The sequence below is a fragment of the Cervus elaphus genome, chromosome 12, assembly GCF_910594005.1.
Source record: "Cervus elaphus chromosome 12, mCerEla1.1, whole genome shotgun sequence".
Taxonomy (NCBI): Eukaryota; Metazoa; Chordata; class Mammalia; order Artiodactyla; family Cervidae; genus Cervus; species Cervus elaphus.
The window spans coordinates 16,783,014-16,807,023 of record NC_057826.1 but is presented as its reverse complement, the minus strand read 5'-3'; the positions used below and the strand labels follow the sequence as shown (position 1 = coordinate 16,807,023).

The 24,010-nt window shown below is 53.5% G+C and overlaps 1 protein-coding gene across 3 annotated transcripts in view; it reads right to left on the bottom strand.

The window, feature by feature from the left end:
- Positions 1–20,644, bottom strand: part of LTBP2 (latent transforming growth factor beta binding protein 2) — a 106,047-nt gene extending 85,403 nt beyond the window's left edge. For 2 of the 3 annotated variants that reach the window (XM_043919650.1, XM_043919653.1), the window contains exons 1-2: positions 19,107–19,740; positions 12,380–12,450 (exon numbers count right to left, since the gene is read on the bottom strand). In XM_043919650.1, the coding sequence (XP_043775585.1) occupies positions 12,380–12,450; positions 19,107–19,582 (547 nt within the window). In that variant the 5' untranslated portion in view covers positions 19,583–19,740. Of the gene's footprint in view, positions 1–12,379; positions 12,451–19,106 lie in introns of all 3 variants that reach the window. The other variant, XM_043919652.1, reaches the window with a different exon arrangement.
- Positions 20,645–24,010: the final 3,366 nt, after the last annotated feature.

Sequence of the window (24,010 nt, the reverse complement as noted above, 5' to 3'; positions counted from 1 at the left end):
GACTAGATGGACCTTTGTTGGCAAAGTAATGTCTCTGCCTTTTAATATGCTACCTAGGTTGGTCATAACTTTCCTTCCAAGCAGTAAGCATCTTTTAATTTCATGGCTGCAGTCACCATCTGCAGTGATTTTGGAGCCCCAAAAAATAAAGTCAGCCACTGTGTCCACTGTCTCCCCATCTATTTCCCATGAAGTGATGGCACCAGATGCCATGATCTTAGTTTTCTGAATGTTAAGCTTTAAGCCAGCTTTTTCACTCTCCTCTTTCCCTTTCATCAAGAGGCTCTTTAGTTCTTCTTCACTTTCTGCCACAAGGGTGGTGTCATCAGCATATCTGAGGTTATTGATATTTCTCCTGGCAATCTTGATTCCAGCTTGTGCTTCTTCCAGACCAGCGTTTCTCATGATGTACTCTGCATATAAGTTAAATAAGCAGGGTGACAATATACAGCCTTGACGTGCTCCTTTTCCTATTTGGAACTAGTCTGTTGTTCCATGTCCAGTTCTAACTGTTGCTTCCTGACCTGCATACAGGTTTCTCAAGAGGCTATCCTCCAATACAAAAAAAAAAAATTTAAGTGTCTTTTATTTTAAGATTATATTATGCCTCCTTTTCTGGTGTTAAAATGTTCTTTGAAGTGTTTAAAGGTGATGGCAAATGATGTTTCTAATATTCTCACTTAGCAAAATGAAAAGCTGGCTACTGTACTCTGGTACATAAGATGTGTTTGGATATTTACTGGTGAAATGCAAAAGTTTGGAACCCTTGGGGAAGGAGCAGGCCATAGTGGTCAAGTGCCTTTTGTTTAAAGGAGACTGTGAAAAGCATTCCTAGGTCAAACGAGCACAGATTTCAAAACTGAAGTATCTAGGGCTCAGTCATTGCAGAATCGCCCATGGCAGGGGCGATTGCATAAGGCAGAGAAGGAAATGCCGAGGCACCCCCAGAGAGGCAGTTTCAAGCGGCATTGTGGGAAGTTTAAGAGAGAAAATTCCCAGCGTGGCAGGCTAGGCCGTCCTCATGTTTCATGCCTGGATCCTCATTCCTCCCACTTTCCCACAAGAGCAGAGGTCATGCCTTATACTTGAGAAGTCAACCCAGAGAGGGTATATGGCTTTAACAAGTCTTTGTTGATTATTGGTGACGGGTTATCAAGCATGATGCCCCGATGCTCATGTCTAGCCATCAAAGACATGTCCAGCCCCTCCCTGTCAGGGACCAGCATCCTCAGAACCTGCAAGTCATGCTGCTCCCAGGTTCCCATGCCCGCTCACCAATGCCAGCCATTAGCCATTCATAATTTGGGCTCCTGAACCCTGGCTTGTCCACATTCCTGGCACTCTCTTTCTCACTGAGGATTGGACATGTGGGAAGTTTCAGCTTTGGGAGTTCAGCTCTGTGAAGTTAGCAGGATGCCGAAAGAGAGGGAATAAAAAGAAAACTCCCGAAACTGCTTTGAAAGTAAGAAATAGAAAGTACCGTTCTCTCCACCGTGCCCCAACCCCCGACTCCTGGCTGTGCCCCCTTCTACCTTCACTCAGATCCAGTACAGTCGAGAAGAGGTTTGCTCAGATTTTCCACCCAAAACCCCTCCATTTGGGTGGAAACCAAATTCAGAATGGGCAGGCCTCGGGAGGGGAGAGTCTGGAAAGAGCTCCCAGCAGGCAGGCCGCTTCTACCATCTGCTCACAGCCTCTGTGAACAGTGGCTTGGTAGCAAAAGGACCTTGGGTTGAGTCAGGAAGATTTGGTTTGACCCCTCGCTCAGCCACACCCCGCCTGTGTGACCTTGGGCACCTCTTGTCTCACTGAGATGCCTCAACCTGTGCCTCAGGTGTCTCATCCATCAAAGGGGTCTGACAATTGCTGCCTCAGAGAGTTGTGTGAGCCTCAGCAGAAATCAGGGACGTGGACGTGCTCTGCACTCTCTGAGGCTGTGCCGTCCAGCGCTGTCTGGTGCTGTAGCCATGAGCTTAGTCGTGTCCGACGCTTGTGACCCCATGGACTGCAGCCCGCCAGGTATCTCTCCCCCTGGGGATTCTCCAGGCAGGAATACTGGAGTGGGTTGCCATACCCTCCTCCAGGGGATCTTCCCAATCTAGGGATGGAACCCGGGTCTCCTGCATTGCAGGCAGGTTCTTTACCTTCTGAGCCACCAGGGAAGCCTGTAACCATGAGCAATACAGGGCTATTGCCAGTGAAATTGATTAAATAAAATTTAAAATTCAGTTGCACTAGACACATGTCAAGGGCTCAACAGCTAAAGGAGGCTCAGGGCTACCATGTTAGATGGCAGGATACAGAGCATTTCCACAGAAAGTTTCCACAGGAAGTTGTATTGGATAGCATTTTGCAAAGCTTTAAAAAAAAAAAAAAAAGAGAGAAATAAAGCTTAAAAAACCCACACCCCCAAGGGATGGAAGCAAGAGGGCTTCTGGATTTCTCTGCCATGACGTTTTTCCCAGGAAAAGGCAATGACAACGTGGACCCTGGTTACAGAGATGTAACACGCGCTGTGGTGCAGAGTGAGGGCTGCTTCTCAGGTGTTGAACACAGCCGGTCTCCTCTCCACCTCCCACCCTCACCACGCAGGCCTCTTGTCATCCACTCTCTCTCCTGGGACTCAGAGATGCCTTCTCCCTCCATCAATCATCCATCAGGTGAGGCGCTGACTTCAGGGTGGGCGGCTTCAGCCCGCACCCTCCTCCGAGGCCTCCAGGCCCCCGCATGCTAATTGTCCGGGAGATAACCCCAGCTTCCAGATTAGACGCTGGGCCCAGGACCCCCACACCCGAGGCTCCTCAGCAGCCCCTCCGATTAAAATGCCATCTTTCCTAAACTCTGCCTCAGTGGGACACTAGGACCCCCTCCCACTGAGTACCGCCCCCTCCCTCAGGACAGGGCCCTGTCTCTTCCACATCTAGAGGCCTTTGCAGACAGGACAGTCTCCCACCACGCTCAGTACTGTCCTTCCCTCACACCCCACCTTAGACCCCTACCTGGAGCCTCAGTTTGCCTTTGGAATTCACTTCACTGGGTCAGGGAGGAGGGGTGTAACTATGGCCCTGAGCTGTTTCTCCACAGCCTTGACCTCTGGTTCCCAAAGAAAGGGGACCCTGATGTCAGAGCCCACCCCCTGCCCTGGGGCCAGGAAATCTCTCACTGGCCTTCACACACTCTCAGAATCCACGAGGGACTCATCCTCTTTACACCCAAACTCTGCCCAGGGGCTGTGTCCACCCCAGACCCCGACTCGGCCCCGAGCCGCCAGGCTGTGGGAGAAGTCAGGTCCTCAAGGACTCGGCTGTTCCCATCACAGCTGGGCTGGGGCGGCAGCTCAGGAGGGCTGGAAGCAGCCCTGGGGCTCAGGGGCCAGCCAAGCGCCCGGCTCCAAAATAGCAGTTGTGTTCACATAAAAGCCTCTAATGAGAGAAAGATGCCGTTCTTGGCCCCTTGCGCGCGCCCTGCAGACGTCGTCGTCTGGCAGGCCGAGGGGGCCTCTACCGTTTGGCGGCCGGAGGGGAGGAAGGGGAGGTGTGAGTCAGACCTTGGCCCCCAGCCCCTCGGCATGGACCGCCCTGCTAATTGCATTAACAAATGCCGAGATGCTGGGCCAGTTGGGGGGCCAGGGGCTGGGGCAGAGAGCAGCCTCAATTCCCATCAGCTCCAGCAGGCATGAGGAAGGGACCACTGGGTAGGACTCGGGGGCCCAGGGCTGAGGCCCGGGTTTGCCGCAAGCTCCTGCCCTAAAGCAGAAGCTCACCTGTCCACCCCTTCACAGCCCTGAGGGCTCTGTCTAGAGGAGGCAGGGATTTAAAAAGGGCCCCTGCAGCTCTAATGGAATCCTGAAGCTGCCCTCCTCGGGGATATGCCCGGGGACCCTGTTTTTTCCAGGGGAGCTGCTCCAGGACACAGAGGACAAGTCTGTGACTGATATGGAGCCATCCAAGCCCTTCTGCAGACACACCAGCTCCACGCCCAGGACCCACAAAGGTCAAGAGGGAAGTACACCAGTCCCACTTATAACTCAGCCAAGGCCAGGGCAGAAGTGTGGAGGAGAGAGCAGCCTTACAGTCAAAGAGACCTGCATTTGAATTCCAACCGGGTGACCTCAGGCAGATTTCATCACCTCTGCCAGTCTCGTTTTCTCTAGAAAACAGTCGTGCATCCAACATTTACTCTTTGCCTAGGACGGTAAACAAGACAGACACTGTCCTTTTTCTCACAGGGCCTCCAGCTCGGCAAGACTCATAAAACAAGTAAACAAACAAGCAGAGGAAGAGAAGTTGGGGTATGAAGGATGGAGGAAACAGTCGACAGGCTGAGATCCAGAAAAACAAGGCTGCTGGGGGCAACTCTCCACAAACTGGTGGGGGGAGCTGGAAACAAACCGGAAGGAGGATGAGGAGGCAGCCCCCTACGGAGACGAGAGAAATCTCGTGCAACAGCCTGGAGGCGGCACATCCCAGGAACCCAGCCTGGATTCGGTGAGCGAGGGGCGGACACACGAGGCTGAACACACTGCTGCAGGAAGGTTTGACTAGGGATGTGTGAATATCTGGACTTCCCAGGTGGCGCTAGTGGTAAAGAACACGCCTGCCAATGCGGGAGATATAAGAGATGCGGGTTCCATCCCTGGGTCAGGAAGATCCCCTGGAGAAGGAAATGGCAACCCATCCCAGTATTCTTGCCTGGAGAATCCCATGGACACAGGAGCCTGGCGGACTAGGGTCCATGGGGTCACAAAGAGTCAGACAAGACCAAAGCGACTTAACATGCACGCACGTGTGATTATCGAATTTACGAGATGGAACCGGAGGGTAAGGGGGGCAGTGGGAGCAATCAGCCAGCTGCAGCGGTTACCTAGGAGGATGTGCTATTGCTCAGGACCAGAGACTGGAGAAGCATGGAGCTGGGGGGAGGTGGGGGAGTGAGAAGCAGACTCCCAAGAGATTTAGGAAGTGACACACACAGGGCTTGGTGATAGATTGGACAAAAACCTAAGTAAGAGGAAAGTGTGCTAAATGGTCCCCAAGAGTGCAGCCCGAGCATTCAGATAGACGGGTTGCCTTTTAACAGGGTGGGTAAGGCCTGGTCAGGGACATTGGCTCAGAGGGAGGGAAACCATGAGTTCGCTTTGGTAAAGCTGGGGTCTGGGTGGGGGTGTCTGGAGGCATCAAGAGCATCAAGATGCCAAGGAGGCAGCGGGATGAAAGGAGTCTGGAGGTCGGAGGAGAAGTCTGGCTGAAGATGCACATAAATCTGGGTGTCATCAGCCCAGAGACGATGCTCACATCCATGGGAATGCATTAGATCACTCCAGGACAGTGCAGTGAAAAAGAAAAGAAGAGAGCCCAGAACTCAGTCCAATGTTTAGTTGCTGGGCAGAGGAGAAGCAGCAGCCAAGGGACATGGGAGGAGCCAGCACAGAGATCAACGTGGTGGCCGTTTACAGGGCAGGGGGTGCTGAAGGGTTTAGTGTGGTCCCTGGCACAGAGCGAGTACTGCCACTTTTATTATTGTTGTGTTTTAATTGTCTGGCACAGTGCCTACAGGCACTCAATAGTCGGGGGGGGGAGCAATTAATGCTGGATTTGCTTCACATGGTCCCCCCTCTCTGGGAGGAGGATTTGGAAGATCTGGAGAAAGTTAAAGGTAGCCCAACATTAAGATGTTGAGTAGGAAAGGTGAAGCTGAGGAGATGAGAAGAGGCAGCTGGGGATGGCAGAAGGAAACTATCAGGTCACCCGAGTAATCATTCACCCACTCAGTCCTTTAACACACATGTAGCAAGCAGGCACCCTACTGGCATCGACAGGACACAGGCCCTGGCTTCACGACCCCCTGGGGAAGTGAAAGTGAAAGTGTTAGTGGCTCAGCCATGTCCAACTCTTTGTGATCCAAGGACTGCAGCTCCTCCGTCCAGGCTCCTCTGTCCATAGAATTCTTTGTGTGTGTGCATGCATGTGTGACCCCATGAACTGTAAACCACCAGGCACCTCTGTTCATAGAATTCTTTGCATGTGTGTGTATGTGTGCATGCATGTGTGTACATCTGTATGTGTGTGTGTGTTAGTCACTCAGTCATGTCTGACTCTGTGACCCCACGGACTATAACCCACCGAGCTCCTCTGTCCAAGAAATTCTCCAGGCAAGAATACTGAAGTGGATTGCCATTCCCTTCTCCAAGGGATCTTCCCAACCCAGGGATCGAACCTGCAACTTCTGTGTCTCCCACATTGCAGGCATATTCTTTACCATCTGAGCCTCCAGAGAAGGCCCTGGGTAAGAGCATCTCCTATATAATCCTTGGAGCAAAAAGACTTGGGGGCACACACCTGCTCAACAGGAAGATCTAAGGTACCCCCACATGGAGGGGGTAGAGTTGGGCAATGTCTCTTGCTAGGACTGTACCCTTTCTGTTAGCTGGGTCTCCACTGCAGTTGTGTGATAGCTCCCCTTAACGCCTTCCACTTTCCTTTCTACCACTCCCACCAACTACTGAATCTCATCGGACAATTCACCCAGAGATGAGCCATAGGTAGGCTCGAGCCTCTAGTTCCTGCTGGTTCCAAAACAATCAGTAATGAACCTGCAAATCTCACACGTGCCCTGAACTTTTTCCCTAACGTTTGCTCAGTACTTACCATTATGAGACCCTGGGGCCAATTTCTTTACAAGTATCTCCTCTAAAGATTCTTACAACAACCAGGGGTACCAGTCTGACCCTCATTTGACATATGGACAAACTGAGGCTTAGAGCAGTCCAGCAACTTGTCTGAGATCCCCGTGCAAGTAAGTGATGGAGCAAGAGTTTGAACTCAGAGAGTCTGGCTCCAAAGTTGGGGCTCTTCCCCATCTGGCCAGAGTCTTGGCCTTTGGGGTGGGGTCATTTGCAGGGCTGGGCTGGGGGGGCCAGAAGAGCTCCTTCAGGGAAACTCAGGAGAAGCTCAGATCAGAAGGGATGGGGATCCTCACAGCACTGAGATGTGGTCCAGAAGTCATGCTGTTGTAATGGCCCCACAAGTAGAGAGGCTTGGGGCCAAAACACAAGAACAAGTGCCCAGGCCATTCCAGGGTCTCCTGAGCACCATGGGGAGTTTTCTGAAAAGGCTGATGAGCCCAGGGCAGCAGGAGGAGACCTCTCTGCACAGGCCTGGGAAAGGCCCTGTGTTGCTCAGCACATTGTTGGTGAGCCTTCACCTTGTATCCAACGAATGCTTGCACTGCACTGCAGGCCCAGGGGTCACGAGATACAGTCCCTGCTCTCACCATCAAGGCCAGACATGTATGGAACATCCAGAACATGCCAGGCTTTGAACTAAACATTTGCCCTAAGCTCTCTCTTTGTTCCTTAGAATTCTGTTAGGCAGGGATGAGTATTAGTCATATTTTACGGAAAAAGAAATTGAGGCACAGAGAGCTTAAACATCTTGCCCAAGGTCTTGAAGCTAAGCTATGGAGCTGGCATTTAAACCCAGGCAGGCAGCATAGCCTCCTGAATTGAGATTAAGATCACAGCCAAAGTTACCCCATGCCAGGCTCTCTACACGCACTCACTCGTTTCCCAGGACCGTGGTGTCAAGCCCTGTCCTCTGGACTAGGCTACCTAAATTCACACCCAGGCTCTGCCGAGTCCCAGCTGCATGACTTGGACAAAGAGTTAACCTCATCTGTAAATGGGCATAAAGATCAAATCTGGTTTACAGGAGGGTTGTTGTCAGGGTTAAAAATTAAAAATTAAGTTCTGACCCTCGTTAAGAGCTTGAGTGTGCTACTATTATTAGAAGCAGCTCTATAGAGACTGTTATACCCACTCATTGGGTGAGGTGTTATACTCACTTACTGGGTGAGGCTCTGGGGCTGGGAGAGGGCCAGGCACTTGCTTGAGGACACAGAGCTGGGATTCAAAGCTATGACTCCTTGAATCTGGCACTGGAATCTAAAGTATATGTTCTCACTCCGTGCCTTACTCCTGGTGGGGGCGTGGGGGTGGTAACCCTCCTAGCCCCTTCCCTGAGAGCCTTCTGCCTTCCCCAGAACAGCCCCGGCCCCTGTGCATCTAGGCTGAGATAAAAGGAGAAGCCAGAGAATTCTTCAAATCTTCTTCCCCAGGATGAGACTTTAGAAGCCCCTGCAAAGGCTGTATGTGTATTGGGGTGAGTCAGTCTGGGAAGACTGGACAGTCTTCCAAAAGCTCTAACTCTAAACAGGATCCAGCCTCCCCACACCCTGCAGCCCTTTACTTCAGCCGAGCCAGCCAGCAGGCCCCAGCGAGCTGCCTGCACAAATACATAAACACATAAATTGTGTGGCAGGGCTGGCAAAGCCACAGAAGGGAAGGAGGAGACCAAGACCAGAGGAGGAGGCGAGGGCCCAGCTCCAGACCCCGCCAGGCTGCAGAGAGCAGCTGGGCTTCCAGCAACGGACACCTGCAGATGCCGTGGCTCCCCGAGGCCCAGGGACCGGACAGAAATAAAGAGAGAGGCTGCCAGGGAGATGGCCGGTATGTTACGGCAACCTAGGATTCCATGAGAGGAGGCAAGCGGGGGGTCAGGGGAGACCCAGGGCACAAAGGCCATCACTCCCTGTGTGTGGGCAGTGGGCTGGACCCACAGGTATCTGGGAGAGACCAGGGGGTGGATTGACCCCCTGCACCCTTCTGAGACTAGACTTGGCATTTGGGGGAATGTCACACAACCTCTCCCTGTCACCCCAAGCTTGCCAGACCAGGAGAGGCACCCCACATCTGTGAAACCGCTAGACCAGAGTCATGAGCACTCCCCAGAACTGGCAGCATTGGCTCCAGCCAGGGGAGTGTAGCGTGGGGAGGGGATAGGGAGACGCAAACCACACAGAGGAAGCAGGACTGCCAGCTGACAGGGTGTGGAAGCAAGAGCCCATACTTGACAGAGCTTCGGACCCAGCCATCCAGGCCAACACCCCGCCGTCCACGTGGTTCTCATTAGGCTCATTAGCAGCAAAATAGCAACAAGCAAACAGCACTGGGCCCAGCTAATTAGTGCGCAGACCGTCAGTGGGCAAGTCGACTTCCAGTGGGAGAGGCTAACACCCACTGGCAAAGTCTTCCCGGGGCGCTGCCAGCCTGCATGCCAGAGTCCCAGAGACACCTGTAGGGGCAGCAGAACACCGGGGAGAGAAATAACAGGGCTGAGGACCCCCAGGGTGGAGTGGGTACTGACGGCACTCCGGAGCAGCCGCCCCCTGCTCAGGGCGCAAGGGTGCACACACACATCAGTTCTGACAATCCGCAGACTCACCCAACCTCGAGTTTCCAGTGTTGAAACTCCAGATTGGCAGAGAATGATGCTGGAAAGTCATGAGCAAGTCAGGAAATCGAGAGCCTTCAGGCCCGAGCGAGGCTCATGCCCAGACCCTCGGGCAGCTAGGGAGAAGGCCACCCACTCTGAAGCTAGCCTCCCCAACTTTTCCAACCTCAGCAACACTCTCCTAAGCTCCCTAGAACTTACGAGCCCTCCTCCTCATCTCTAGCCCCAAATCCCTCCCCAGGCCTCCAGACAGCCCCCCAGGGCTTGCTACTCAAAGTGTGGTCCGAGGACCAGCAGCATCAGCATCCCCTAGGAGCTTGTTAGAAACAGACTCTCCAGCCTCACCCCAGACCTGCTGAGTCACAGTCTACACTTTAATAAGATCCCAAAGGAGAGTGAAAAAGCTGGCTCAAAACTCAGCATTCAAAAAAACTAAGATCATGGTATCCAGCCCCGTCACTTAATGGCAAAATAGAAGGGGAAAAAGTAGAAGTGACAAATTTTATTTTCTTGGGCGACAAAATTGCTGTGGATGGTGACTGTAGCCATTAAATTAAGCAATGTTTGCTCCTTGGAAGGAAAGCTATGACAAACCTAGACAGCATATTGAAAAGATGAGACATCTCTTTGTTGATAAAGGTCCATACAGTCAAACCCATGGTTTTTCCAGTAGTCACGTATGGATGTGAGAGTTGGACCATAAAGAAGGCTGAATACCAAAGAACTGATGCTTTTGAATTGTGGTGCTGGAGAAGACTGCTGAGAGTCCCTTGGACTGCAAGGAGATTAAACCAGTCAATCTTAAAAGGAAATCAACACTGAATATTCATTGGAAGGACTGATGCTGAAGCTGAAGCTCCAATACTTTGGCTATCTGGTGCAAAGAGCCAAGTCACTGGAAGAGACCCTAATGCTGGGAAAGATTGAGGGCAGGAGGAGAAGGGGGCAACAGAGGATGAGATGGTTGGATGGTATCAGTGACTCAGTGGACATGAATTTGAGCAAGCTCCTGGAAATGGTGAAGGACAGGGAAGCCTGATGTGCTGCAGTCCATGGGGTCACAAAGAGTCAGACACAAGTGAGCAACTGAACAACAAGAATAACAGAGGATTCATGGGAACATTCAAATTTGAGTAGGGCTCCCCAAGGCAGATCTTTCCATGACTGACCCCAAACTCTGCTTAGCAGCCTTCAGCCCTGGCTAGGATCACCTATGGAACTTTAATAACATACCAGTGTTCAGCCCCCAGCCCCAGAGCTTCTCCTGGCTGTAAACTTACTGAGCTACCCACATCCTTGGCTTCTCTGCCCAGGGGAGTCACCGATTTCAGGTCCCAGATCCTCTACTAAGGAGCTATATGACCTTGAGCAAGTCATCTGAGGCACACGGTCCTTATCTTTCAAGTTATGAAGAGGGGTCCCTCCCCTAACTGTGTCCCTAGTCACCAAGTACCTAGCCTCTGCAAGCCCCACTAATCCAGGTTCCCCAAAAAGGAAAGGATTTTCGGGTAGAAATCTGCTTTGCTATTTGTTTCTGAGTTTGGAATTTTGCCTTCTTTATCTGGAGATCCTCAGAGAGACCCAAGATTCTGCCCAGGCTTCATCATCAGACTGGGAGAGGGTCAAGGCCATGAGGTCAGAGACAGAACTGAAAGTTTAGTGAGCCAGCCCCGTAGGAATGGAAGCAACCCCATTGCATCCCTGTCTATCCCCGTCTCAGAAGGCATCAGGAGACCAGAAATGAGGGCATCCATCAGGGACAGGAACACCATAGGTTTCATCACCCTGCTGGACCACTAGCTGTGAAACTCACACTGGAAAGGGCCTAGGGCTTGTCCTTGGGTGGGAAGGGGTGCTGGTGAGACTGGGGCTTTGTAGCCAGGCTTAGGGCAGAGGGTAGAATCGGATCCAGGAGGAACAGCTGGGCAGAGCTCCCGGTACTGCCACAAACACCGGAGCGGGGGGCGTGGTGCTGACGAAGGCTTGAGAGGGGCCCCGGGGTGTGCGGGAGGACGATCCAAGCTCTCTAAAACCGCCCAGTCATCACCTGTGGGGCTCCCAGAGTCCAGAAGGCCCCACGGGTACGAGCACGCGGTTCCGGGTCAGACTGCCCAGAGTCTGCCTCCTGAGCCAGACTCCGATGCTGTCTCCTCGGACACGTTTCTTAACCAACCTGAGCCTCAGTGTCCCAGGCTGTGAGCGGGATGGGCAGTAAACACTCACGTTACAGGATTGAGAGACTCAAGTAAGATGATGTATGTGAAGAGCGTAGCACAGCGTCGGGTACACAGTAAGTCCCCAGCGGTTAGCTAGTAGCTGCAGTAGTCCTCGTCACTGTTGCGGTGTCCACGGTGGTGGTGTTAGTACAGTAACGGCGGTAGAAGCAGCAGCTATAGTGGTAACGATGATAGTAGAAGCAGTAGGAGTAGTAATGGTGCTGGTGGTAACAGAGGGAGCAGTCAGGTGGGTGGTACATTTCCTAATCTGGGCCAGCCTGCCAGGCTTCGAAGAGGCCCAGAGGAAGACTGCCCCAGACACAGAACCAGAGACTCATCTGACCATGCTGGTAGAATGCCCGCCAGGGGCCAGAGCAGAGGTGGATCCCCACAGCATGCATTGTGAGTACCCTCTTCCCACGGAATGTAGGATGCAGAGGCTCTGGGGCCAGGTGTGTTCTGCAGACGCCAGGGCAGGCTAGGGGTGAGCCCCAACACAGGGGGACATCAGAAGAGGCATACAGGAAGCTTTATAAACACAAGCAGGGGTTTATCTGAGAAGTCATTTTCAGTTCAGTCATCAGGAGGCTTTTTTTTTTTTTTGCCATGCAGCTTGCAGGAGCTTAGTTCCCCGACCAAGGATTGAACCCGGGCCTTCTGCAGTGAAAGCACAGAGTCCTACCGAGGAGTTCCCTGGAGGCACTTTTTCGCCTCCTCCCTTCCACTGCTTCCCGCTGGAGAGGGCTGCCTGCTCCAGAGGTGAGTTGGGGAAAACACGTGCTCCAGGTTCCAGAGATGCCACACCCAACTCAGCTCAATGGAGAGAGAGAGAGAGAGAGAGAGAGAGAGGGTGGATGGGGTGGAGGCACTCACGTTTGATACAGTGGTTGGTGCTGTTTGCCGTTGTCCATCCCGGGCAGCACTGTCCCCCGCAGACATTCCTCCTGTGGGGCCACCAAGACAGGGTCAGCGTGGTATGCTCAGAACAGGATTATTCACAGAGCTTAATGTCTGATGGTCCTGCCCTCTACAGGCGGGGCCTGGGGGAACTCTGCCAGGCCGGGCACTGTCCCCCTTCTCGAGGGAGGCCGCGTGGCCCAGGGGCAGGCACTAAGATGGAATCCTGATTCTGCCACTGGCAGCACGACCTTGGGAAGCATCACTGTCGTCATCTGTACAAGGCAGATAATAATACCTGCCGCATGGGGTTGTTGGGAGGATTCAACAAGATAGGGATATAGAGCCCCTGACGTGAGAAGACACTCCACTGGCACGGGGATCACAAAGACGACCAAAAAGCAAGTTCAGAGTGGCTCAGTCCCTTGCCAAGGCTAAACAAGAAGTGTCAGAGCCAGACTCAAACCTAGGTTGACCCAACTCAAAGTCATGCTCCAACTCCACGTGGCCTCTCACCAAAAAATAATCACCATGGCCCTTGCCAACAAATGCTGATAATCCAAGGGAAGCTGGAAGACACACAGACACACACAACAGCCTTAAGGACCTACATCTGTATCCCTTGCCAACAATGCACACTGGGAGGAGCCTTAGCCCTCGGGCAGGCTGGTACAGGGTGAGACCGAGCAACTGGGAGGGTGATGGAAAGAGCCAGGCTCCAGAATGTCCTTTAAGAGGGGCTGAGGAGGTGGCAGGCTGGTGGGACAATGGGGCTGGGGACTCAGGATAAGCCGCTCTGCGTGGCGAGTACACTTTTTATTTGGGTAGGCTGATGGAGATTACTTGAAGCGGGGATAGTCCTTCCCCCAGCACCAGGGCCATTCTCCCAGTTCACCCAAACTCTGCCCTCTGCTTTCCAGTGGGGCCCTTCAGCACCAGTAGCTTTCACCCACCCTGCCTGTCAATCTAAAGACCCACATGCTCAGACCCAGGTGACTTCCCCAGAGGGCTCTTCTTGGAGAAGACCTCTGAGGTCTTGCCTCCCCAGCTCAGAGTGGGCTTGGCTCTGGCCTCGCAATATCCCATGGTTTCCATCAGAAATTATCTACCAAGCACTCACTGAAACACAGGGTAAGCAGGGTGGCAGAGGTATGGAGTCCGAGAGTCGGGGTGAAGGGCTGACCAGGAGGCCATTCCCCTGGCCTCTGTGGCCAGCGTGGGGGCATCTGGTCCCACTTAAGAGTTTGGTTGACGTTTGTGTCGACCCCGAAGCTGGTGTGGTTTTTGAAACCTTACGAAACATTCAAAATAAATTCCTGCCGTTTGAAAATGCTGAGGCCCATTTCTGGCCCTTCGGCCCAAAGCTGTGGGGAGCTGCCTCCCAGGGAGCTCGCAGAATGTCCTCTCGGCAGAGGGCTGTGCCATCTCGGCCACCTCAAAGCCTCTCTGGACCACTTCCCTCAGCAGTTTACTGGTTCCCTGAAGGCCTCCTCCCCACCAGGGTGCCAGTCAGTCACTGGGTTCTGCAGAAAGGGCTGGTCCTCCTACCCACGGCTTCTGAGTTGTGTGCCCCGGTGGGAGGGGGAACAACCCACCCATTTGTAAGTCATTACCCCTGGTGGTGGTGACAAGGCCTCTGAGAGGTCTGGGAGGTCTTTGAGAAGAAAAACAGGCAGCAAGCCCTGGGAGTTTTCTAAAGCCTAGCATCCGGGGGAGCCCAGAGAGCACAGACCGAGGAGTCTGCTGGGCCGAGAGGTCATGGCGTGGAGCCCGGCTCCAGGAGGCCCCCCGAGCCTCCTGTCACCCTAGATGCCCTCAGGATGGCCACAGAGCTGACTGTAGGAGGGCAGCGGCTCGGCCTGCCCTGCCTGCCCAGGGTAGAGCCTTCAAGGCCGCCAGGGCCCCCAGGAGAACTGGTCAGGATCAAAGCTGCCAAGCAAGGGAGCCACACTCAGCTAACAGGGCCTTCCAGAGAGATCCAGGAGACCAGCCAGAGCCTTGGGTGCAGGCTCCGGGAGGTGCCTGATGGGAGATGACTGTTCAATGAGCTCCAGTTAGCTGGAGAGAGCTGATGAGACTGACCAGCTGGGGCAAGTGACTCAGGGGTCCTGGCTTTCTGGAAGATATCACTCAGAGAATTTTATAAGCCCAGCCTTTGGCGTGGCACTGCTCCGCAAACATTAGCCTGATATCCAGCATCACTGCCCAACCTCTGGGAACACATCTGGCTAACAAACTAGGACAGCTGCTGTTCCACCTGGAACAAATCTGGTCATACTGGTCCTTTGTTACAGCCACCTCCAGGCTCTCCACTGGTCTCTACAAAGCCAACCCGACCCCACCTGCCTGTAGAGTCTAACCGCCCCCACCACCCCTCCCTTATCTCCACAGCCACCCACAACCAAAGCCATGATACAGTCTGCGGTCCGCCTCCTCCCCCTCCAACCCCCAGCCGCTGTACGACACTTGGGCACCGTTTGATGCCTTTGCTTAAGCTGCTTTCTCTGCCTAGATGGCCTTCCCTCTCTTCTTTGCCGGCTGAAATCCTTGGCATGCTCCAGATCAAACGTCACCTCCTTTGGGTAAACCCTCCCCTGACGTCTACCCAGCCTTCCATTCTCCAGCCTCCACACCATGTGGTCCTGATCTTCTCAGGCTGCTGGTGTACCTGTTGAGTCCCTTAAGGGGTCTTCTTCCTCTTTGTGCCCCTAAAGTCTAACACAGGGCCTGACATGTGGTGCACCTTTAATACCTCTTCGTTTCACTGAATCCAGTGTTTCCCCAAAAAGTGAATGGACAACACTGAGGGAAGAAAAGGGGATTTGAGGTTTCCATACTCAGAACTTGCAGCAATGCTGAATCACACAGGGAGAAAGTGGTTCCCTTTTTAGCGATGTTTCTAGTCTGATTAGATCGGTGAGGAAAAATCTCTGTCCAAGGTTGGGTCTTCGTGCCAAGTCCTCTCCCCCCAATCTCCCTTTCCAATAGGGAGAACACACCATAGGGCTGAACTTCCTACGATAATGGTATCTGACTAAACTTGGAAAACATTTTGTTTTCATTTCAATTTTCCTATAGTTACCTTCTCTTTATGACAAGTGGTACTATCTTCAACTTAGGATAGTGATACAAAGTGTCCTTGCAAATGGATTTATTTATTTAGAAAAATGAGTCATGCACTGTTTGTAATACCAAAATATGTAACTCATCTAACTGTCCAAAAACAGAAGGATGGATAAATAAACTGTGGTTTATTCAGACAATGGCATAATATCCAACAATTAAAATGAATAAACTTGGGCTGATTATAGTAACTTAGTTAAATCTCAAAAATCTAATGAGGAGAAAGCAAATTGTAGAAGAATAATGCAGCATGGTATCACTTTTCTAAAATATGCAAAACAATGTTATGTATGTTATGGATGCACGAATCTGTAGCAATGGTATAAAAACATAGTTTGGCATCATTAGTAAATTCAAGGTAGTGGTTAATATCTGGGGAGAGAGGAGACAAACTTGCAGAAGATATTTCAACTAAAAAAAAAATCAGAAGCAAACTATGCCAAAATATTAAAGTTTGAAAAAACTGGATTGCTGGTTGTATTATTTCCAATACCTTTTGTAGGTTTATAGGCTTGTATAAAACTCCATAATATAAAACACTTGAAAATAAATAAAACACAATATCCTGTTATTTTTAAGTTTATAAATTTAAAGAAAATAACAAAAAAAAAAAGAAAAAAGAAAAGAACAGAACAAGAAAAAAAAGAGGAAAATATTATGAAAGTGGTATGCTGTGAGGCTAAGCTTAATAAACACTGAATACTGGGAAACAATGGCTTAAAAACTCCCCTGTGGACTGTGAATTTCAATAATGCAGGAATTGTTTCTGCTCTGGTTACTCTGTGTCCCAGACACCTAGGGCTGTGCCTGGCACACACTTAAAATCTTCATTGTGTGCAATAAATTCCCACTACATGGCAAGTTCCACGAAGACAGAGGCTGTCTTGGCCACTACTGTATCCCCATGGTCCAGCAGAGTGCCTGGCATACAGGAGACCTTCCAAACATTTGTTGAATGAATGAAGAATCCCCAGTAGTAGTGATGCAATTCCAAGATTTACCAGCAGGTGGCACTTAGTCCTTGCATGCATGCAAGCTTAGTCCCTTCAGTCAATTCTACCCCATGGACTGTAGCCTGCCAGGCTCCTGTGTCCATGGGATTCTCCAGGCAAGAGTACTGGGATTCTCCAAGCTGCGCTGCTCCAGGGGATCTTCCCGACCAAAGGATCAAAACCACGTCTCTGGTGCCTCCTGCATTGGCAGGCGGGTTCTTTAACACTAGCACCACCTGGTTGGCCCTGAGCAATTCTCAAGGCAATTGCCAGGGAGGTCAGCCTGGCCATAAGCCATTAGTCAGAGTGGACTTAGGGAGAAGAAGTCGATGGAAGATTGCCACTCAGCCCCTCCCCAGCTGCCTTGGAGTGACTAGCTGGAGTGCCTGAGGGACCCACCTTTTATCAAAGCTGCAGAAAATAACCTGGGGAAGGAGTCAAGCCCAGCATGTGCTATGATGTGTGCACTGTGTTTGGCAGGTGTTTGTGGGTGGCATCCAGCCCAGGTACTTACACACCTGTGCACACTTACCAGCCTTATCCTTGTAACAGTCTGCTTTGCTCATCACCACCTCCTTTCACAGCAGCTAATAGTGCACCCTCCCACCTCCACGCCACTATTCCTCCTCCCCCCAGCTCCCACCAGGATGCTGACAGGGTAAGCTCCCTCCATGATCTGGCCCAAATCTATGCCTCCAGCCTCAGCCCTGTGGCTGCCTGACACCAAGGTGCAGACTTGCCCCTAGGCCACTGCCCACAATTAAAAACAAAAAAAAGCCCCTGTCCTCTGGCAGTGCGACATCTCGGGGTGCTACACCTGCTACCCCCACTTTCTTCCCCACATGAACCCCAGGGGCTGGAGGTCACAGGGCTTCTTTTTCCTCTGAGTGCCTCAGCCCCAATCACCCTTTCCTTTATGCTTTAACAGGAAGCTTCTGGTACTGGAAAGCATGTTCGCCAGTGCATATGTACTCATTTCTCCAATTTGACTTCAAGTAATTGAGCCGCTCTCCCGGCAGGAACAAGGTCTGTCCCGGGCCCCATCCTCTGTCCCTAGCTCGGCACACTTGCTCTTGGGAAGCATGTATTCAGTTGCACAGCCGTTACCACTCACTGACTGATCCTCTGTGTCAACTACTCGGCAGTGCCCAGGTCTCCTCTCCGTCTGCCTTAAGCCGGGCCTTGCACGGACAGTGAGACATTCCTTCACTCATTCAACAGTTACTTAGCAAGCTCCAACTAAACCCGAGCACTGTTCTAGGCACTGTTGACCCAGCAATGCAGAATACAAAGCCTCTCTTTTCCTAGGGCTGACATTAGTGTGCCCTGGGAGACCAGACCATAAAAGCAGAAACATAATATGTCAGATGGGAATTAGTGCTATAAAGAAACATAAAGCAGGGTGAAGAGAGAGAGGGTGGGGCCTCTCTAAACAGATTTGAATGAAGGGAGAGAATCCTGCTGAAATATAGGAGAACAGAGCTGCAGCCAAAGAAAACAGGGAGTGGAGAGGCAGTAAGAACAGCCTCAGGAGTAGCCCTGGGGGTGCAGCCTCCTTCATGCTATAAGCTGGGGGACTGAACCCAACTGGCAGATCGGGCCCAGGCCCAGAGGGGCCGCCAGGTTTCTTCCCAGCCTCCCCGATGGTGCCCCATACTGGGCACCCGTGCTTCCCCGGCTCGCCCGCCCTCCATTCTGCAGACACCTGTCCCACTCCTGCCGGCCCAGCACCTCGCAGCCGTGAGAATCCTCATCTAGGGGTGGGGATGGTGGGAAGCGTCCCCCACGCCGCGAGAGCGCCCTCGGCAGGCAGCGGGTGTTGCATCCGGGGCGGGCCGGGGGGACTAAATGGCAGGATTGAGGGGACACGTAGTCCTGCAAAGTCGTGCTGACACCTAGCTGCGCAGGCACGCACACAGACCCACTCCGCCATGGACCCAGTGTCACAGCCACACCCGCGACAGGTTTCCTGCCCAAAGTGCCCCCGAGTCCACGCCCACTTCCTCGTCCAGCCATCCGTGGACCCAGGCCGGCCTGTGCCCCAACGCACAGCTTTGTCCCCACGAGCAGGCGTCGAAGCCTCGTTCCTGGAGATGCATCAGCCCTCGCGCTCTGGAGTCCCCCCTCCACCGCCCCCCGCGACGTCGTCTGCCCACCGGGCACTAAGGCCGCTCAGCTTCTCCCGGTTCTCAAGCGCCTGGAACACTCACTCCAATGCCCTCTCCACGATCCCCTTCGGATCCCCGCACCGCTGCGGGCAGCAGGCGTCAGCAGACACGGGATAAGGCGGACGGGAGGAGCGCGGACGGAACGCACTGCCGCCTTGGGAAAGGATTTAACGTCGGATCTGGGCGAGAGCTGGTACGAAAGGGTGTAGACGGTGTTCCTCTCCTCTCTACTCTTTGAAAGTGGGTCAGATAGAGCCCAAGCTTCGGGACCTCGGTCTGTTTCCCGCAGGATTAAGGACAGAGGGGAGACAGGCAGAGCCCCCGCCCTGTCCTCTCGTCTACACATCCCTCCACGAACGAGTGTTCGGGAGACCGACCCTCGCTCCCTCAAGCCCCCACCCTTCCCTCTCCAGCGCTCACCCCGTAAGGCGCCCTCGCGCAGCCCGCGGCCGCTGCACCGTCCCGAGACGCGGGAGAGCCGGCGCGGCCCGGGCCCGGGGTGCGGACTGCTGCTGGCCTGAGGGTCGGCTTCTCCAAGTCTGCGCAGGTGGCTGGACTCGCCGCGGCTGCTGCGCGCGGGGCGGCCTCCTGGCCTCCGCCTCGGTGGACCTCCTGGGGCTCCCCCAGCTAGGCTGGACCAGCTCCGCGGGCGGCGAACCCCGGACGGGCGCGTCTTGCTCCCGGAACAGACTGTACACCTTGGCTGTAGCCGCTACGGGGCTGCCCCCGGGGCGCCGCAGCCGACTCGCGTCTCTTCCAGCCGGCTCGTATCTTCCCACCGGGTCCCTCTGAGCCTGACCCATGCCCACGAAGAGAGCCAGGGTGAGAGGCCAGAAGCTCCTCCAGGGGTTCCTCAGGGCGCGCCCGGGGCAGCGGGCGGTGGTTGGGGGCCTCATGGCGCCGGGGCGCCTAGAGAGCTACGCGCGCTTGGGGAACGGCCCCTGGGGCTCACAGTCGGTGCGCTCGTCGCCCGCTGGCTGCGCTCCGGTCCCCTGCCGGTGGCCCGCCTCTCCCCGTCTAGGGGGCCCCAAGTCAAAGTGCGGGCCAGGCTCTCCCTGGAGCCGGAGCCAGGCGGCAGGAGAGGCCGGGGGCTGCGCGCACCGAGCCCAGAGGCCGCGCTGCGTCTCCAGCTGGGCGCGCACCGCTGTTGCACCTTCGCGCGTTCTCCGGATCGTTGTAGCCTTCGGAAGGAGAACTGGAGGGTTTTATTTTTGGAAACCTCCCCCTGATTTTTCGTCTCTTTTATCCACACCATGCCCCCTCCTCGGAGGGACAGTTCAGCCCCCTTATTACGGGAGAGGGAGAGAGAGGAATTCCAGCAACACCCACTTTGGCACCGGGAAGCGAGCGGGCGGCGAGGGGGGTTAACCCGTGAGGAGCTGGGGGCGGCGCAGGGCCGACCCGAGCAAAGGCTGGCAGGCGAGATGACAACTGTCTGGACAGGGGCACCCGAGCCACCTTTCTACTGTCCTGGGCAAGCTGAACTGCTGACCTGTCCAGAATTGATCTCCCGCCCCTGACCTCAAGGACAAACTGCATGGTTGGAAGACTTAAGGTCTGAAGGAGGTCGGGAGAGGTACCAAGAACCGCACGCCAGAGACTGGACCCGAAGGACGGGCCCCGGACCCTTTGCTTCCCGCCCGAGCCACTGGGGGCTTCGCCCGGGGCTGCGGCTGGAGCCGAGGCAGCGCGGGGCAGCTCGCCTGTCTCCGCAGCGGCGGGACGCGGGGAGCGCGCGCGGGAGGGTCGTCTGGAGGCGGGCGCCCTCTGGTGGACCTGGCCGCGTCCTTGGCCGTCCCGCGGCTTGTCCAGACCTGCCGCCGCCGGCCGCCCTCGCTCCTTGATCTTAATCCCCTTCCTGTTGCGTCAGGGTCGAGCCTAAAAGCCCGAGGCGGTGAAGGCGGCGGATCCCGCAAGAGGTGTCCTTTTTCTTTCACCGAGGAATAAACATGGAGGATCTGGAACAAGGTCACTTAAGGAGACAGCGTGTGAGCAAGAGGTGAATGAAATCCAGTCCTGCAGCCTGGAGCTCAGATCCCCTTTCTTAGCCTCCCACCCCACCCCTCCCTCCCTCCCTCAGGATTGCTTCTGACTGATGCAGTGTGTGCGCGCACATCTTCTGTGTCGGCTGCGAGAGGGCAGGGGTGCTAGAATGCCGATGGCCACCCATCTTAGTACTACCCCCAGACCATCAGCTCCTCACTCACCCCCTGTGGTCCCCGGTCCTAAATTCTAAAGGCCTGGCAACCATCCCTGCCCCCACGTCCTGCATTTCTGCAGCCTACTGCTTCTTGGGGCTTCCGCTGGTGGCTCAGATGGTAAAGAATCTGCCTGCAGTGCGGGAGACCTGGGTTCGATCCCTGGGTTGGCAAGATCCCCTGGAGGCAGGCATGGCAACCCACTCCAGTATTCTTGCCTGGAGAATCCCCATGGATAGAAGAACCTGGCCGGCTACAGTCCATGGGATCGCAGAGAGTCAGACACAACTGAGGAATTAAACACACACACAGCACACTGCTTCTTGAGAGTCAGAGAGACCCAACACCGGTTGGAAGACACCGGTTTATAACATCCCACACCACACAAAGGACAGACCCAGTAAATATCTAATATTGAAAATAAGCCTCAACTCTTGACCCTGGCCTCCAAAGCCCTGCAGGACTGGCCCCCTCCCTGATGTATCTCACCTTGGCCTGGAGAGTTCACCACATTGCAGCTATGTTGGTCTCCTCTCTGCTTCTTGAACAGGCTAAGTTAATGCCCACTTCCCTCTCCCCGAAACACTCATCTCCAAGATGTTTTACAGGACCAGCTCCTTACCATTTCACCTCTCAGCTCAAACATCACCTCCTGGAGCAGCCATCCCTGACCCCCTAACCTAAGAGCAACAGCCTTCCTACTCCCAGTGAAGTGAAAAGTGGAAGTGTTAGTCACTCAGTCCTGTCCAACTCTTTGCAGCCACATGGACTGTAGCCCACCAGGCTCCTCTGTCCACGGAATTCTCCAGACAAGAATACGGGAGTGGGTAGCCATTTCCTTCTCCAGGGTATCTTTCTGACCACCTCCCAAGTTGTCGCTTTCTCATACATCACCCTGTTTCACCTTCATTGCCCTAGACTAGTTGAAATTATTTATTTGTTTGCCTGGATAATTGATTTATTGAATGGGCTGAACTTGAAGAGGGGCAAGCAGGAAGCAGTTCTGTTTTTCTTCCCTCACTGCCACAATTCATACTGTGGTGAATTTCTCTTCTCCACCCTTAATGACATCTCAAGCAGAGTCCTTGGCTGCCCATCCCCACCAGTCACAAAAACAGTTTCATTTCTATAATTAAGACCAATTTTTCAGGCACTCAAATGTCTGGTCCTGTCCAAATCAAAACCTCATCCAATTTAATCAATCTTGTATCCAATTTAATACCCCTCCTCTCCTGCCACGGGCCTGTCCCCTGGCTCAAGACTCTGTACTGGGGAGTGTGGGGTGTGGCCTGATTTTCTGACCTTCCTTTTCTGCAGTGGCTCCTCCAAGTGTCAGGGTTGGGGGAGAGGTGTTAGAGGGAAAGTGGTAAAGCTCTACATAACAGGTGCCCTTAGCTAGCAGGTGCCCAGCTCTCTGGCTTGTTCATGGGCACATTTGTGGGCTCTTGGGAAGCTGCAGGATCTCCGCCCTGCACTACCATAGAAAAAGCACTCTCTGGACAACTTCCCTGTGTCCCCTATCTGCCACGGGACTTTCCTGTCCCTGCCAACAAACCAGTGCTGAGTTGGCTGCATCTCATCCTGCTACAAGAGCCGCTCCAGCCAAGCTCCACAGGCAGAATTCTCCAGATAAGGGCTGCACACTGTTTTCTTCCTTTATGTGCATCCCCAATTCCTAAAGACATAGGTTGGGTTCTCCCAAGAACTTTCTTGCCATGCCTTGGTGCTTTGGGGTGCTTGCGACTTCTAGCACCTCAGCTAGCATCCGTGGAGGCAGAGTTATGGGGAGTCAAGCTAGTTTATTCTTCTTTGGAGGCCCCCACTCTTTATGACTGGTTTTCCTCACTTGGTTAGCTTGGGGAGTACCCTCAGGGGAAATCTCAGCCCTGCTTACCAATGCAACTGTTCTCTGACTCAGTGACTTTCTTCAATCCCTTTTTATTTATAGGCTGGGATCCAGCGACATGTCCTGATACTTATTGAACTGGTTCTGCCTTTACTAAGATGCCTAGTACTTCTCTTTGGCATGTGAGAATATTCAGTCTTATTGTTCCAGCCTTTGCAGCTTCAGCAGAAGTTTGAAGACCACAGAAAAAAATCCTGTTCAATGACCTCTGAAAGTATTGTCTGACTTCCCAAGCCACAGTGATAGCTCTAAAGGAATAGATATCTTGCCTGCCTGGCTCACCACTGTTTCCTCAGAACCTAGAACAGTGCTTGCCTCTCATAGACAGCCAGGAAATACGTGTTCAGTGGATGGCTAACTGAATGAACCACAGAAGAATCCCATCAAGAAGGGCGGGCTGGTGTCATTAGACCCATTTTCAGAGAGAATAACTGAGTTCCTGGTGATGGTTCCTGGTCCAAGTCCATGTGTTTGCTGCCTGCAGGGTTGGCCCTCAGGAGCTCCTTGAATTCCACACTTGCGTGTTGGGATGAATGCCATCTCACTTCCCAGAAAGCACCACTCTCTCCCTGAGACTCTGCTCCTTTGCGGCTACAGGAAAGCCTCAGCTCCACACTTCCCACTCCTTGCCCCATCATCCACCCAGTTCTTTAGTTCTGGCTTCCTTTCCTCACCTAACTACCTGCCCAGTTCCTTTAGGACCTCTCCTCTTCATCCCTCAGCGCTCACCTCAAGTCCCCGTGAGCCTCCCAAGGCCAGAAACCTTGGCATCCCACTTCGTCCCTGAGCTATTTTTTCCTCCCATGTGTCCAAGTCATTATTACTGCTCCGTCTCCTCTGTCTGCACTTCTGGAAGTCTGCCGCCCATTCAGCCTCCTCTTGCTGCTCCGCCTCAGCCAAAACCCTCGCGCAGACACTTTGCTCACCACTAGGCGCCCCTCCCACTCCTTGGTGAGGACAAGTGGTCCTTGGAAATTCCCACCCTGTTCTCCTGGGGGCCCACAGCCAGGCTAGTCTGCTGTAAAGACTGGCATCTCCTACTCCCCCATCCCAGCGCCACCCTCCTGTCCTGCCTCCCATTGACTGCTCATCACTCCCTTTCCCTGTAACTGCTGGAATCTGTGGATACAGCTCTTCAGAATCTCCAGTCCCATAAATGGTTGAGTTTTTTCTTTGTTCTTCCTTTTTGAAGCTGCCAAAGTTTATGTGCTAAGCATGCA